The 16,057-nt window shown below is 37.3% G+C and overlaps 2 protein-coding genes across 2 annotated transcripts; both read left to right on the forward strand.

Annotated features, from left to right (window-relative positions):
- The first annotated feature begins 3,022 nt into the window (after positions 1-3,022).
- On the forward strand, positions 3,023-13,531 carry LOC142240819 (cytochrome P450 6g1-like). Its single transcript, XM_075312560.1, has 2 exons — positions 3,023-4,291; positions 13,203-13,531. Exons 1-2 carry the CDS (start codon positions 3,038-3,040, stop codon positions 13,503-13,505), a joined length of 1,557 nt encoding a protein of 518 aa, XP_075168675.1. The 5' UTR covers positions 3,023-3,037; the 3' UTR covers positions 13,506-13,531.
- Positions 13,532-14,149: 618 nt separating this feature from the next.
- Positions 14,150-15,780, forward strand: LOC142239973 (cytochrome P450 6g1-like). The gene is made up of 2 exons (XM_075311701.1): positions 14,150-15,397; positions 15,472-15,780. The coding sequence occupies exons 1-2, from the start codon at positions 14,150-14,152 to the stop codon at positions 15,778-15,780; spliced, it is 1,557 nt and encodes a 518-aa protein (XP_075167816.1).
- The last annotated feature ends 277 nt before the right edge of the window (positions 15,781-16,057 follow it).

Here is a 16,057-nt window from a genome sequence, read left to right on the forward strand (position 1 = left end):
CGGAACCTCTTGGAGGAGCAAAATTCATCCGATCCGTTTGAAATTTGGTAGGTGGTGTTTGTATGTGGTCTGTACCAACCATGCAAAAATTGGTATATATCGATCCATAATTATATATAGCCTCCATATAAATCGATCCCCAGATTTGAACTCCGGAGCCTCTTAGACAAGAAAAGTTCATCCGATCCGGTTGAAATTTTGTAGGTAGTGTTTGTATATGATCTCTAACAACCATGCAAAAATTGGTATATATCGGACCATAATTATATATAGCCCCCTATAAATCGATCCCCAGATTTGACCTCCGGAACCTCTTGGAGTAGCAAAATTCATCCGATTCGGTTGAAATTTGGTACGTCGTGTTAATATATGGTCTCCAACAACCATGCAAAAATTGCTCCATATCGGTCTATAGTTATATATAGCCAATCCCCAATCACACAAAAAAAATCTACCAAAATTTTATTTCTATAGAACATTTCTATAGAAAATTTTGTCAAAATTTTATTTCTATAGAAAATTTTCTCAATTTGTATACCCTAAACCACATAGTGGTTAGGGTATAATAAGTTTGATTGGCCAAAAAATGTGCCTACCAGAAATATTGATTTTAGACCCCATAAAATATATACCGATCCACTCGGAATCACCTCCTGAGTCGATCTAGCGCTTGGTGTCCGTCCGTCCGTCCGTCTGTCCATGTATTTGTTGTTCACAGGATTCCGGTCGCAATTATTAACCGATTTTGATGAAATTTGGTACAGGGAGTTTTTTTTTGGCACAAGGACGAATGCTATTGAATTTGGAAGAAATCGGATCAAATTTAGATATAGCTCCCATATATATGTATCGCCCGATTTCGACAAATGGGGTCTCGTTGCGCGTTTTTTCAAACGGATTGTCACCAAATTTGGCAAAAGGTAATCTCTTCCATCGCCCTTCAAGTCAGCAAAATTTCATCGAAATCGGTTAAGATTTAGCTATAGCTCCCATATATATGTACCGCCCGATTTTTCTAAATTTGGCCATAAAACTCTTATTTATCAACCGATCTTACTCAAATTTGGCTAAATGTAATCTTCTATAGAACTAACTATATGTGCAAAAATCATCGAAATCGGTTCAGATTTAGATATAGCTCCCATATATATGTATACCCCGATTATCCCAAATTTGGCCATAGAACCCTTATTTATTAACCGATCTTACTAAAAGTTGGCTAGATCCAGTCCTCTATAGCTCTCTATACTAACTATATGTGCAAAATTTCATCGATATCGGTTCAGATGTAGATATAGCTCCCATATATGTATCACCCGATTTTGAAAAATTCGCCCCTAATAACCTTATGTTTGACCATACAGGCCTCATTTCTTAACTGATCTTACTCAAATCTTGCACAAGGTAACCTTTTGTGGTATTAATCAAACCCGCAAAATATTATGCAAATTGGTTCAGATTTAGATATAGCTTCCATATATATGTATCGCTCGATTTTCCCAAATTTGGCCATAGTACTCTTATTTATTAACCAATGTTACTCAAATTTCAAAATATGATGTACTAGCCGATAGTACTTATACGTACTTGTAGCTCTTACATAAGAATATTACCCGATTTTTACAAATTTGTATTTATTACCCACACTAATTTAACGATTTTCTCTTTTTTAATAATGGGCTCAATATTAGTGGCATACTAACTTCGTAGGTGCAATATCAACACAGCCAGTGTTGCTAGAAGTAGGGGAAATTCCCTAAATGTAGGGTTTTTCTAATATTTAGCGTCTTGTAGGGACGTAGGGCCACAATGTAGGACATTTTCACTCAACACAATTTGTAATAATTTTTACATTTTGGTGGCTCTAGAGGAGGAAATTAGATGCCGGCAAGGCTTGATCTGTGGTAAACTTTATTCCTGTAGAAAATTTTGTCAACATTTTATTTCTATAGAACATTTTGTCAAAATTGTATTTCTATAGAAATTTTTTCAAAATATTATAAATTTTCTCAAAATTTTATTTCTGTGGAATTTTTTCTCAAAAATTTATTTCTATAGAATTTATTGTCAAAATTTTATTTCTATAGAAAAATTTCTCACAAAAATTTGTTTATAGAAACTTTTTCCAAAATTTTATTTTTTATAGAGATTTAACAAAAAAGATTACTAATTTGGGTAGAATTCTACCAAATGTGGCAACCGTGGTGGTAATACAAATTTATATTCTAAGTTATATACTTTTCATATTCATGTTTTAAGGTAATAAAGGACTTAGAACCATTTTTGTTTTGTAAAATTTTTTAAATTTAACGAAAAATATAGTAGGGAAAATTGTTTGGGAATGTATGGGAAAGTAGGGAACTTTTTTTGTCCTTGTAGGGTAAACCGAGCATTTTCCCTGGCAACATTGACTATGAGCTATAGTCAGATTGACACAAAGCACCCATAGACATGTACCCCTTAATTTTCTTAAATATGCAACTGCGGTTTATCTCCCAGACCTATATGTTACCCCACAAATGCTTATGATTACTAATTCTGTAATGGTGGTTTAGGGTATGATATAGTCGGCCCCGCCCGACTTTCTACTTTACTTACTTGTTTTTCAATGATTTGTACTTTTCCGGCTGAAAAGGGTCACTGTAAAGCAGGAATTTTTGAAAATTTACCATTTTTGCATAGATATTTTTTGAATCACTTAACTTATCACATATTCGTTTATACACGATTATTAAATATTCGATTATTTCAAAAATTACTTAGCTATCAAAATAAACTGTCAAATAACCAGTTACCCTAGTATTTTTTTCAAGTGAAAAGCAATAAGAGATAATAGCTTTTTGCCGAACATGTGGATTTCTGTCCATTTAAGACTCACTGATCACCACTAATGTTCTCACTCTCTGTATAACTTTCTCTGATATACTTCTATAGATTTCTAACGAAATATTTTCGGGTCTCTTATGGCGCATTGCAAAATCTAGTTTGAGTTAGTTTTCAAAGATAGCGTGTAAACGACACATCGTTTATTTGCGAAATGTTTTTAAATTTGTTTATAGCATTGTTGACATTTCTAATAGTCTACATAATTCGATGGTATCAACGCAACTTCAACTATTGGTTACGCTTTAAACCATTGCCTAGTGTTCCGGGAAGAATATTTAGTGGAAATATTCTTGATTTTCTAACACTTAAAACACATTTCGGTTTGCATTTAAAAACAATCTATGATGATCCCATATTTGCCAACGCGGCTGCTATTGGGGTATACAGTCTGTATAAACCAACTTTGTTGATACGTGATCCGGAGTTATTAAAATCGATTTTTATTCGAGATTTTGATTGTTTCTCGAATCGTTATGCCCAACCCGATTTGGTCAGTGATCCCATAGGTAGTCTTATGTTGATATTTTCTAAAAATCCCTTTTGGAAGAAGATGCGAGCGAATTTGACACCGTTTTTCTCCAGTGCAAATTTGAAAAAAATGTATCCTTTAATCCAACAAGTCGGTCACAATCTGGATGACCATCTTAAGAGTAGAGGTAAACGTTTTGTGGCTGAAATTAAGGACATATGCCTGCTCTATACAATCGACGTCTCCTCTACAACTATTTTTGGTCTTCATACGAATTCTCTGGAAAATCCCAAAGAACAAATTAATCTAGAGGCAAGACGTTTAGTGGAATTTTCTGCCTCTAGGGCTTTGAATCATATGTGTGTATTTTTCACGCCTCATTTGTGTGGATCGCTTGGAATACGTTCATTCTTCAAGGATACCGAGATATTTCTAAAAGCGACCATAGATCAAGTTTTACAATCCCGAGAGAAGACGGGAATACAACGTAATGATTTAATCGATATATTTCTAAAATTGAAACAAGAAGCTCTGGCCAGTGGCAATGATATGAAGGCTTTTATGAATGAAATTTATGCTCAGGCTGCCTTATTTTGGATAGGCGGATTCGAGACATCTTCATCGGCCATATCTCATGGCCTTATGGAATTGGCCATGAAACCAAAGCTTCAGGAAAGACTAAGAGCTGAAATTCTCCATGCTTTCGAAGAGGGCAATGGTGATATTTCCTATGAAGCTATAGGGAAACTGGAATACCTCGATATGGTGGTTCACGAGGTAATGCGTTTGTATCCTCTGTTTACATTTCTGGAGAGAAAATACGAAAAACCCCCACATAGGCAGAAGTCATTTACTTTGGAACCATTTTATGATATTGAACTTCCGGAAGGAACTCCCATATATATCTCAGTTTATGGTTTACATTATGATGAGAAGGTAAGTTGAACGAAGTTCTAAATATGAAAGGGCACTTTGTGAATTTGGCTTCTTTAAAATAAAGAAATTTTTTAGCGACCTTTCTGGCTTTAAATCTAGGACCAAAAAAAAATTAAAATTAAAATTAGGATACATATCTCATTTATGAAATTTTCATTCTCTTTTCGCGGTTTATTAATAAAGTTACTCACGTACAAACAAATGCCAGTTTAAAAATCCAAATTATAACGGATACTTCAAAGAAAAAAATGTTTTGTTAATTCCAAAAAAAAAACTTTAAACCAAAGACGCTAAATCCTCAAAATAAGTCTCAGCCTATATTTGAAGCATTTTTATCTTAAATCTAAAATTTCAATATTTTAGTTAATTTAAGGACAATTTCTTTAAATCAAAAATGTGTTTCTGTACTTTAAGGAAAATTAGCCTTAGTGCAAAGACATGGGACTTTAACGGAGGGACGAAAATTTATAAAATTTGTGTCCTAAATTTAATGAATAAAATTTTGAAGCAAAGATTATAAAATTTATTTTAATTAAAATTTCATTATTTTAAAGAAATTTGTCCTTAATATTTTAAATTTCGCATCCCAAAATTTAGGTTGCGTAATCTTTAATATCACGTAAATATTTTTTCAGTGTATCTTAAAATCTAACCTCTATAAAATTAAAATTAGTATACAGATTTCATTTACTGAATTCTTATCATTTTGCAATATATTACCAAAGTGTGTATAAATAAAAGTCAGTTTAAAAATCAAAATAATCAAAAATACTTGAAAGTGAAAAGGGGTTTCTTGAAGAAATCTTAGCCCAAATTTAATGAAAATAAGGTACGAAAGTCTAAAGTCGACTCGCCCTTTATTATACCCTGGACCATTATGTACACTCAAAAAAGTGAACCCTCTATTTCACTAAAGCTAATTAAACTTTATTTTAGTTCATAGAATTATTATGTTTAGAGAAAATTTTCTTTGCTCCAATAATTTGTTGCGTAAAGGGTGATACGGTCAAAATTTGTTCAAGGGAAAACGCGTGTAAATCGGTGAAATCGTTTATTTAAAAAATCAAATTAAATTTCTTTTTCAAGTTCAATTAGTATAAAATTCAGGAAAAATATTCAGTTAGGCTTTCGCTTTTCCAAATCCGAATTGCCGGGCCTCACGCTTGACACCTGCCATCAGATTTTGTACAGCCACCTTGTCCACCTTCTTCGCCGCAGAAAGCCAGTTTGCCTTGAACTGCTGCTCGTCCATAGCAATTTTTTGGTCTTCTTTAGGTTCCGTTTGACAATAGCCCAGTATTTCTCAATTGGGCGGAGCTCTGGCGTGTTGGGAGGGTTCTTGTCCTTGGGAACCACCTGCACGTTGTTGGCGGCGTACCACTCCATGGCCTTTTTACCGTAATGGCAAGATGCCTAATTCCGGCCAAAACAGTACGGAACAACCGTGTTTCTTCAGGAAAGGCAGCAGACGTTTATTCAAACACTCTTTCACGTAAATTTCTTGGTTGACAGTCCCGGAAGCTATGAAAATGCTTTTCAAGCCACAGGAAAATGCTTTTCAAGCCACAGGTATAGATGGCTTGCCAAACCAGATATTTCTTTGCGAACTTTGACAGTTTTATGTGCTTGAAAATATCTGCTACCTTTCCCCTTCCTTTTGCCGTATAAAACCCCTGTCCCGGAAGCTGCTTGTAGTCGGCTTTGACGTAGGTTTCGTCGTCCATTACCACGCAGTCAAACTTCGTCAGCATCGTCGTGTATAGCCTCCGGGATCGCGCTTTGGCCGTCGTATTTTGTTTATCATCGCGATTTGGAGTCACTACCTTCTTGTAAGTCGATAGTCCGGCTCGTTTTTTGGCTCGATGCACGGTTGTAGACGATACACCCAGCTTATTTGCGGCATCTCGGAGAGAGAGGTTACGGTTTCGCTTGAAACTACCAGCAACTCTCTTTGTCGTCTCAGCGGCTTCCGGTTTTCGATTTCCCCCGGATCCAAACTTCCGACAAACGTTCCCCAAACACTTTAATTACATTTGTAACGGTTGATTTGGCAACTTTTAGCGATTTTGCCAGCTTTGCGTGCGATCATCCTGAACTTCGTATGGCATTAAAGACAGTCTTGCAATTTAGAACTTTTTCCTTCAAACAAATTTTCTTGAATTTGTGGAAAAATATTGACTTATTTTTGTGATATCGGCGTGATGTCAGCGTATGTAATATTGCTTAGTTACAATTTTCTATAAATAATTTAAATTTTCTAAATTTAACAAAAAAAATTTCCTCCTGGTGGGTTCTCTGTTTTTTAGTGTAGATCTTTTTTTATACCCACCACCATAGAATGTTGACGGGGGTATAAAAAGTTTGTCATTCCGTTTGTAACACATCGATTTCCGACTATATAAAGTATATATATTCTTGATCAGGGAGAAATTCTAAGACGATATAACGATGTCCGTCTGTCTGTCTGGCTGTCTGTGGTAATCACGCTACAGTCTTCAATAATGAAGCAATCGTGCTGAAATTTTGCACAAACTCGTCTTCTGCCGCAGGCAGATCAAGTTCGAAGATGGGCTATATCGGTCCAGGTTTTGATATAGTCCTCATATAAACCGACCTCCCGATTTGGGGTCTTGGGCTTATAGAAATTGTAGTTTTTTTATACCCTCCACCATACGATGGGGGTATATTAACTTTGTCATTCCGTTTGTAACACATCGAAATATTGCTCTAAGACCCCATAAAGTATATATATTCTGGGTCGTGGTGAAATTCTGAGTCGATCTAAGCATGTCCGTCCGTCCGTCCGTCTGTCCGGCTGTCCGTCCGTCTGTGGAAATCACGCTAACTTCCGAACGAAACTAGCTATCGACTTGAAACTTGGCACAAGTAGTTGTTATTGATGTAGGTCAGATGGCATTGAAAATGGGCCATATCGGCCCACGTTTACGTATAGCCCCCATATAAACCGATCCACAAATTTGGCTTACTTACGTGGTCTAAGTATACGGTCTCTAACAACCATGCAAAAATTGGTCCATATCGGTCCATAATTATATATAGCCCCCATATAAACCGATCCCCAGATTTGACCTCCGGAGCCTCTTGGAGGAGCAAACTTCATCCTACCCGATTGAAATTTGGTACGTGGTGTTAGTATATGGTCTCTAACAACCATGCAAAAACTGGTCCATATCGGTCCATAATTATATATAGCTCCCATATAAACCGATCCCCAGATTTGACCTCCGGAGCCTCTTGGAGGGGCAAAATTCATCCGAACCGTTTGAAATTGGGTACCTGATGTTAGTATACGGTCTCTAACAAGCATGCAAAAATTGGTCCATATCGGTCCATAATTATATATAGCTCCCATATAAACCGATCCCCAGATTTGAACTCTGGAGCCTGTTGGATGAGCAAAATTCATCCGATCAAATTGAAATTTAGTACGTGGTGTTAGTATATGGTCTCTAACAACCATGCAAAAATTGGTCCATATCGGTCCATAATTATATATAGCTCCCATATAAACCGATGCCCAGATTTGACCTCCGGAGGCTCTTGGAGGAGCAAAAGTCATCCGATGCGGTTGAAATTTGGTACATTTCGTTAGTATATGGCCTCTAACAGCCATGTAAAAATTGTCAAATTTTATTACTATAGAAAGTTTTGTCAAAATTTCATTTCTATAGAAAGATTTGTAAAAAGTTTATTTCTATAGCAATGTTTGTCAACATTTTATTTCCATAGAAAATTTTGTCAAAATGTTATTTCTATAGAAAATTTTGTAAAAAATTTATTTCTGTAGAAAATTTTGTCAACATTTTATTTCTATAGACCATTTTGTCAACATTTTATTTCTATAGATCATTTTGTCAACATTTTATTTCTATAGAAAATTTTGTCAACATTTTATATCTATAGAAAATTTTGTCAAAATTTTATTGCTATAGAAAATATTGTCAACATTTTACTTCCATAGAAAATTTTGTCAACATTTTATTTCTATAGAAAATTTTGTCAAGTTTTTATTTCTATAGAAAATTTTGTCAAAATTTTATTTCTATAGAAAATTTTGTCAAACTGAATTATATACGTATTTAATCGGCCTTTTTTTGTTTAATATATACCCCTTATGGACTAACTTACAATTTAGAAGACAGTGTTAAAAAGTTTTACGATACCTTGCCATCGGCAAGTGTTATCGCAACCCAAGTAATTCGATTGTGGATGACAGCCTTTAGTAGAAGTTCCTACGCAATCCATGGTGGAGGGTACATAAGATTCGGCCAGGCCGAACTTACGGCCGTATATACTTGTTTTCAATTTGCCTTAAATTTTAAATCTAGAGCTATTTTATGACCATAAAGAGGTGTGCCAAAAATGGTGAGTATCGGTCCATGTTTTGGTATAGCCCCCATATAGACCGATCTCCCGATTTTACTTCTTGGGCTTATAGAAACCGCAGTTTTTATCCAATTTGTCTGAAATTGGAAATCTAGAGGTATTTTAGGTCCATAAAGAGGTGTGGCAAAAATGGTGAGTATCGGTCCATATTTTGGTATAGCCCCCATATAGACCGATTGCCCGATTTTACTTCTTGTAATGGCCTCTGTTTTTGGGATGTGCATGGAATAATTTTTATCGATTATCTTGAGAAGGGACAAACCATCAACAGTGACTATTATATGGTGTTATTGGAGCGTTTGAGGTCGATATCGCGGCAAAACGGCGTATCGGTCCATGTTTTGGTATGGTCCCCATATAAAACGACCTCCCGATTTGGGGTATTGGGCTTATAGAAACCGTAGTTTTTTATCAAATTTGTCTGAAATTGGAAATCTAGAGGTATTTTTGGACCATAAAGAGGTGTGCCGTGTATCGGATTAAGTTTTTATCGGTCAATTTGGTAACGCCTCCATATAGACCGACTTCACTTCTTGAGGGTGTAGAAGGCGCACTGATCATGAAAATTGCTTGAAACTCAATGTAAAATTTCTAAATTTTACTTCTACAGATTTAAGATTTCCAATCAAGACGTTATTTTATAATTTTCTTGCACACTTACAAGAGATGTTAATGATTCCTCTAAAACTCAAACAAAAATGGTTCTTATAAATCCAGAATCTGATATAGTCCTCATAGGTGAAATCTTTAAATTTATCTTCGGGAAGTGTCCTCAAGTCCTCAAGCCCTCCTGAAATTTCAAAGGAAACCCTAATATTTGGTTCATGGTGGTGGGTATTTAAGATTCGGCTAGGCCGAGCTTACTGCTGTATATACTTGTTTTTTTTTTTTTTTAGTGTAGATCTGGGAGCCACCGTGGTGCAATGGTTAGCATGCCCGCCTTGCATACACAAGGAACACAATGTGGAACGCCGTTCGGACTCGGCTATAAAAAGGAGGTCCCTTGTCATTGAGCTTAACATGGAATCGGGCAGCACTCAGTGATAAGTTCACCAATGTGGTATCACAATGGACTGAATAGTCTAAGTGAGCCTGATACATCGGGCTGCCACCTAACCTAACCTAGTGTAGATCTACATTTTCGGTTCCATTAGGTTAGGTTAGGTTGTATAGGATGACATCAATTTTTGTGTTGAAATTGATGTCCACTTAGATCAGTATAGGTCCATTGTGATTCCTCGATGTGATCTTTCCATCTCCTTCCATCCGATGCGGTCCGCTTTGTCCCAGAGCTTCCTCCTGCTCGTTCTCTTTGAAAGAAATCTCAGAACAACCAACCAGAGGCCCTGATGAATGCAAGTATGTTCCTTAAGCTGCACTCCCGCAGATCAATGAGAGCCTGAAAGAAAAAGGAGCCCAGTATCTTGTTTCTTCTAAACGATAAAGCTGGACAATGGTACAGGAAGTGGTACGAGTCCTCCGTAACTTCCGGGTCCAAGCACCATCTACAGATATCATCGTCATTCAGTCCTATTCTTACCATACGTTTCCCAAGTGTGTTATGTTCTGTTATGATACCAATGAGTGGCCGCAATTCTTCTCTGTTCATCGTCATCAAAATTTCGCAGTTCCTACGTTTCTTTTCGTCCCATATCAACTTGGTTTGCTCGCGACCATCCGAAGAAACCCAGCGTCTTCGCTGGGTCATATTAGACCTCTATCATGTAATGATAAGAAGATAGTGGAGGAAAAACGTCGGCTAGGACATTATTACTTCCACGAGCGCCTTCCTTAGCCAGAACAACCGCTTCCTCATTTCGTATTATCTCATAGTGCCCAGGTAACCAGCACAGAGTTAAATTATGCTGTTCAGTGAGAACCTTGAGTACTCTACGACAGCGGCTGACTACCTTAGACCTTATGTCAGCACTGCACAGTGCCTTTATAGCTGCCTGACTGTCGATGAAGAAGCTGATATCGCTTTTGAATACAGGCCTCATCAACAGCGACTCAGCAGCCTTTGTGATCGCAGAAATCTCTGCCAGAAAAATACTGCAATCACTATCCAGCGTGTAAGACTCCCTTATTTCTAGTTCACTGCAATAGATTCCGTTGCCCGTTCCTTCCTCCATCTTTGACCCGTCCGTATACATGTTCAGGGTTCCGAAGGGAATCCTCCTGTCTATCCACTCCTCTATACTTGGTATAATGTATGTCGGTTTGTTACGATAAACATGTTCCGTGGCCATAGGGTCCGTCTCTCTATACTGCCCGGCTAGAATCTCAGTATGGCTGTCCTCTCCAGCGTGTTCAAGCTCTTAAGTCTCAGTTCCGCCGTCTTCCTTACCTGTAAATCGAGTGGGATAACTCCCCAAAGCGGCAGTGGCTGTGGTCCTCATAGCGCCTGTCATATAAATAAGTGCTATTAAGTGCCTATTTATTCTCGACATATGATTTTGGGGTTCACGATTGTCCACCAAGCATGACAACCACATGTGGCCACCTTGCTGATTTCGAGAGGGTCAGCTTCGTGCCCTGGAATTCAGGCGACTTGTAACCGAAAACCTCTCTCCTCCTGGTGAACAGTACAGGGTACCAGGGTTCCACTCCGAAAGATACTGCAAAGACCGGCTCAGCACATTCGATATAGGGTCCAGGAATTTCCCCCAGTAGCCATAGCTAGCGGTCCTAGCCCTCCTTGTGGAGTTCGCTAGATCGACCACCATGTCCCTGCTTAGCAGCATCACCTCGATCCACTTTATAACGAATTTCTCGACACCATTCTTCTCTAATGCTGTGATACTTTATCAATTTTCGTATAATTAAAAGCACCTTCAATGTCCAGAAACGCCGCCAATGTATATTCGACATATGTCATGGATCTTTCCATATGATGCACCACTGAGTGCAGGGCAGATTCTACAGATCTACCCTTAAGCCTAGCTGGTTCCTTATATGATCGTCCAGTATCCTCTCCATCGTCTTTAGCAAGAAGGATGATAAGCTTATTGGTCTAAAATCCTTCGCCGTTCCATGTGATATCTTCCCCGCTTTAGGAATGAAGATTACTTTAACCTTCCGCCAAGCCATTGGTATATATCCAAGACGCAATGAGGCTCTCATCAACTCCACATAAGATTTACCCAAGAGATCGAAAGACTCCTGAAGCCTACATGGGTATACCCCGTCCAAAGCCTGGAGATTTATATCAATATCAATCGCCCATTTAACGCGCTTCATGTTTTTTTAACTCGTCATTCCGTTTGTAACACAGCTAAACATTGGTCTAAGAACCCATAAAGTATATATATTCTCGGTCGTGGTGAAATTCTGAGTCGATCTAACTATGTCCGTCCGTCTGTCCGGCTGTCCGTTCGTCTGTGGAAATCACACTAGGTTAGGTTAGGTTAGGTGGCAGTCGGATGTATCAGGCTCACTTAGACTATTCAGTCCATTGTGATACCACATTGGTGAACTTCTCTCTTATCACTGAGTGCTGCCCGATTCCATGTTAAGCTCAATGACAAGGGACCTCCTTTTTATAGCCGAGTCCGAACGGCGTTCCACATTGCAGTGAAACCACTTAGAGAAGCTTTGAAACCCTCAGAAATGTCACCAGCATTACTGAGGTGGGATAATCCACCGCTGAAAAACTTTTTGGTGTTCGTTCGAAACAGGAATCGAACCCACGACCTTGTGTATGCAAGGCGGGCATGCTAACCATTGCACCACGGTGGCTCCAATCACGCTAACTTCCGAACGAAAGAAGCGTTCGACTTGGCACAAATAGGTGTTATTGATGTAGGTCGGATGGTATTGCAAATGGGCTATACCGAAACACTTTTAGGTATAGCCCTCATATAAACAGATTTGTTTTCCGGACGCTCTTGGAAGAGCAAATTATATCCGATCCGGTTGAAATTTGGTACATGATGTTAGTATTTGTCCCCTAATAACCATGCAAAAATTGTTCCATATCGGTTCATAATTATATATAGCCCCATTTTATAAACCGACTCCAGATTTGACCTCCGGAGCCCCTTGGATAAGAAAAATTCATGCAATCCTGTTGAAACTTGGTACGTGGTGTAAGTATATGGTGTCTAGCAACCATATAAAAATTGATCCATATCGGTTCATAATTATATATAACACACATATAAAGCGGTCTCCAGATTTAACCTCTTGACCCTCTTTGAGGAGCAAATTTCAATCGATTTAGTTGAAATTTGGTACATTGCAATATTATATGGCAGACCTACATTGCAATATATAACAGCCATGCCATAATTGGTCCATATCGGTCTATAGTTACATGTAGCCCCCAGATAAACCGATCCCTAATCACACGAAAATTGGTCCATATCGGTTCATAATTGTATATAGCCCCTTTGATTGGAAGTGTACGAAATACATTTAACATATCATAGTTGATGATGATTTATATATTAGATTGCATTATTTATTTAAATTATTTATTTATTTTTTTTTTTCTTTCTTTAAGTATTGGCCCAATCCTAAGAAATTTGATCCAGAGCGTTTTGCATCCCCAAATCGAGAGAAAATCCATCCCATGGTTTATATACCTTTTGGTGCAGGACCTCGCAATTGTGTTGGTGCTCGTCTGGGTATGATTCAAGTCAAAATTGGATTGATGCAATTTTTGAAAAATCACTATGTCAAAGTTTGCCCACAAACTCAAACTAATCCAGAATTTGATCCCAAAGCTGCTATAGTACAAATCAAGGGCGGAATTTATTTAGAAGTTATTGGAGATAATATGTGTGATAATAGATTAAGAAAATAGTTGAAATAAATATGAATTTGCTTGAAGTGAGTTTTAATATAATAGGTGGTTTCAGACAAAAGTGGATAAGGAAATTTACCACTGGGCAAAATGTGAAAAGGCTGCATTTTAATTTTTTTCTTAATTTGAAGATATATAGTCATATTTTCCATTTTGCTATTGGACATCTGGGAGAAATTTGTATGTAGTGTGAATAAATGGCCTCATTATGTGATGGTACTTATGTTGCTTGTATCATTAAAACGATTTTTGGTGACATATTCAAATTTAGTGCAAATTTGAATTTGTGTTGCATTCGCGTTGCGTCTTGGGCTCAAAATCTTTTGATCCAAGTCGATTTTTTGTTTAGCAAACGCTAATCTTTCGATGTACTGCAAATATTCTCCTTGCGTGATACGGTATAAAATTTAACGATCGAATTATGCCTATGAAATACAGATAGTATGCGCCGAAATGTATTTTGATATATGAACGACTTTCTTTGCCTTCACGTGCAGGTCGTTGCCGTTTTTGTATCTGAAAACTTGATTACATTCTAAAAATAAGCTAAATTCCAATTTCAAAAAATAGTCACATTTGATCAACAATCGAAAGAAGACGGTTTAATTTGAATTTGTTTTGTTTTTTTTTTTTGATTTTACGAAATGTTTCTCAATTTATTGCTAGTGTTACTGGGAATACTGGTATTTAACGCATATTTATGGTACCGACGAAACTTTAGCTATTGGCTACGATTCAAAAATTTACCCCGTGCTCGAGGAAGTATTTTCAGTGGAAACGTAATGGATTTTCTTACATTGAAGACTCATTTCGGCTTTCATATGAAGACCATTTATGACGATCCAAAATTTCGCGATGAAGCGGCCGTAGGTATTTATGGCCTCTATAAGCCCACATTGCTTGTACGTGATCCACAACTATTGAAATCGATATTTATACGTGATTTTAATTGTTTCACCAATCGTTTTGCCCGACCAGCTGTGAAAAGTGATCCCACATCCAGTAATATGTTATTCTTCCTAAGGAATTCCGAATGGAAAGATTTACGCTCAAGACTTACCGTATTTTTCTCTGGGGCTAAACTAAGGCAGATGCTTCCTTTAATACGTCAAGTGGGCGAGAATTTAGATGGTCATTTAAAGAGAAAAGGTCAACGATTTGTGGGCGAAATTAAGGATATTTGCCTGCTCTACACCATCGATATTAGTTCTACTACAATCTTTGGAGCCCTTAGTAATTCGCTGGCAAATCCTAAGGAAGGAATCAATATCGAATCAAGGTTACTTACAGAGTTTAACTGGAGTAGGGCTTTAAATCTTATGTGTGTATTTTTTCTACCACATCTCTGTGAGTTATTGGGTGCTAGAGGTATTTACAAACGCACTGAGGATTTTGTAAAATCTACCATCGATCAGGTTATAGAGCACCGAGAAAGATCGGGAGAAAAGCGTAACGATTTGATAGATATATTTCTGCAACTGAGACAAGAAGCAAGAACCAGTGGTAAAGATATGAAGGAGTTTATGGAAGTTCTATATGCCCAGGCTGCCATATTCCTTTTAGGAGGTTTTGAGACCTCATCGTCAGCCATGGCCCATGGCCTTTTCGAATTGGCCAAAAATCCTGAATTACAAGAAAAACTCAGAATTGAAATCCTTGAAACGTTCGCCGAAGGTGAGTTATCCTATGAATCCTTGGCAAATATGGAATATCTCGATATGGTGGTGCATGAGATTATGCGTTTGTATCCTCTGTTAACATATTTGGAAAGAAAATATGAAAAACCCTTTAGCAGGGCTGAACCTTATACACTACAGCCATTCTATGATGTGACATTAGACGAGGGAATTGCCATCTATATATCGGTCTATGGATTGCATTATGATGAGAAAGTATGTTCAATATTTTAATTTAATTTTTTATCTGGACTAACTTGTTTCCTCTTTTTCCTTTGTGGTATTTTAAGTACTGGCCCAATCCTACACAGTTTGATCCAGAACGTTTTTCATCCACAAATCGCGATTGTATCGATCCCATGGTCTATTTACCATTTGGCACAGGTCCCCGTAACTGCATTGGTGCTCGTCTTGGGATGATTCAAGTCAAAATGGGATTAATACATTTTTTGAAGAATCACTATGTTCGAATTTGTGAAAAGACTGAATTGAATCCTGGTTTTGATCCAAAAGCCCCCATAATACAGATAAAAGGTGGAATTTATTTAGAAATTATGTGTGATTCTATGTGTGATAAAATTGCCCGTGAAAAGATGTAAACGAAATTGATTAAACTTTATATTTTCATTAAACATTACAAATCGAAATTATAATGGACACTTTAATGTAAAACAAGTCGATTGCGAAGAAAGTTCTATTAAAGAATTACTTGGGTTGTTGTCAAACTGGCCGAGCAAGGTCTTTCAAGGTCTTTTTGATTTCAGCTTAAAACCATACATTGACTAAACTACAAGTGTAGCTTAACCAACAGAGGAAAAGAATATTTGTCAAATTTATTTGGGCAAAGCCCTATAGACTGCGTTCATCCAACCATCT

The sequence above is a fragment of the Haematobia irritans genome, chromosome 5, assembly GCF_050003625.1.
Source record: "Haematobia irritans isolate KBUSLIRL chromosome 5, ASM5000362v1, whole genome shotgun sequence".
Lineage (NCBI taxonomy): Eukaryota > Metazoa > Arthropoda > Insecta > Diptera > Muscidae > Haematobia > Haematobia irritans.

What these genes read in the sequence shown, in the direction of transcription:
- LOC142240819 (XM_075312560.1), top strand. Translation starts at nt 3,038, where the DNA reads ATGTTTTTAAATTTGTTTATAGCATTGTTGACATTTCTAATAGTCTAC. An exon ending in GTTTACATTATGATGAGAAG is followed by an intron (nt 4,292 to 13,202) that starts GTAAGTTGAACG and finishes TCTTTCTTTAAG; the next exon opens with TATTGGCCCAATCCTAAGAA.
- LOC142239973 (XM_075311701.1), top strand. Translation starts at nt 14,150, where the DNA reads ATGTTTCTCAATTTATTGCTAGTGTTACTGGGAATACTGGTATTTAAC. An exon ending in GATTGCATTATGATGAGAAA is followed by an intron (nt 15,398 to 15,471) that starts GTATGTTCAATA and finishes TGGTATTTTAAG; the next exon opens with TACTGGCCCAATCCTACACA.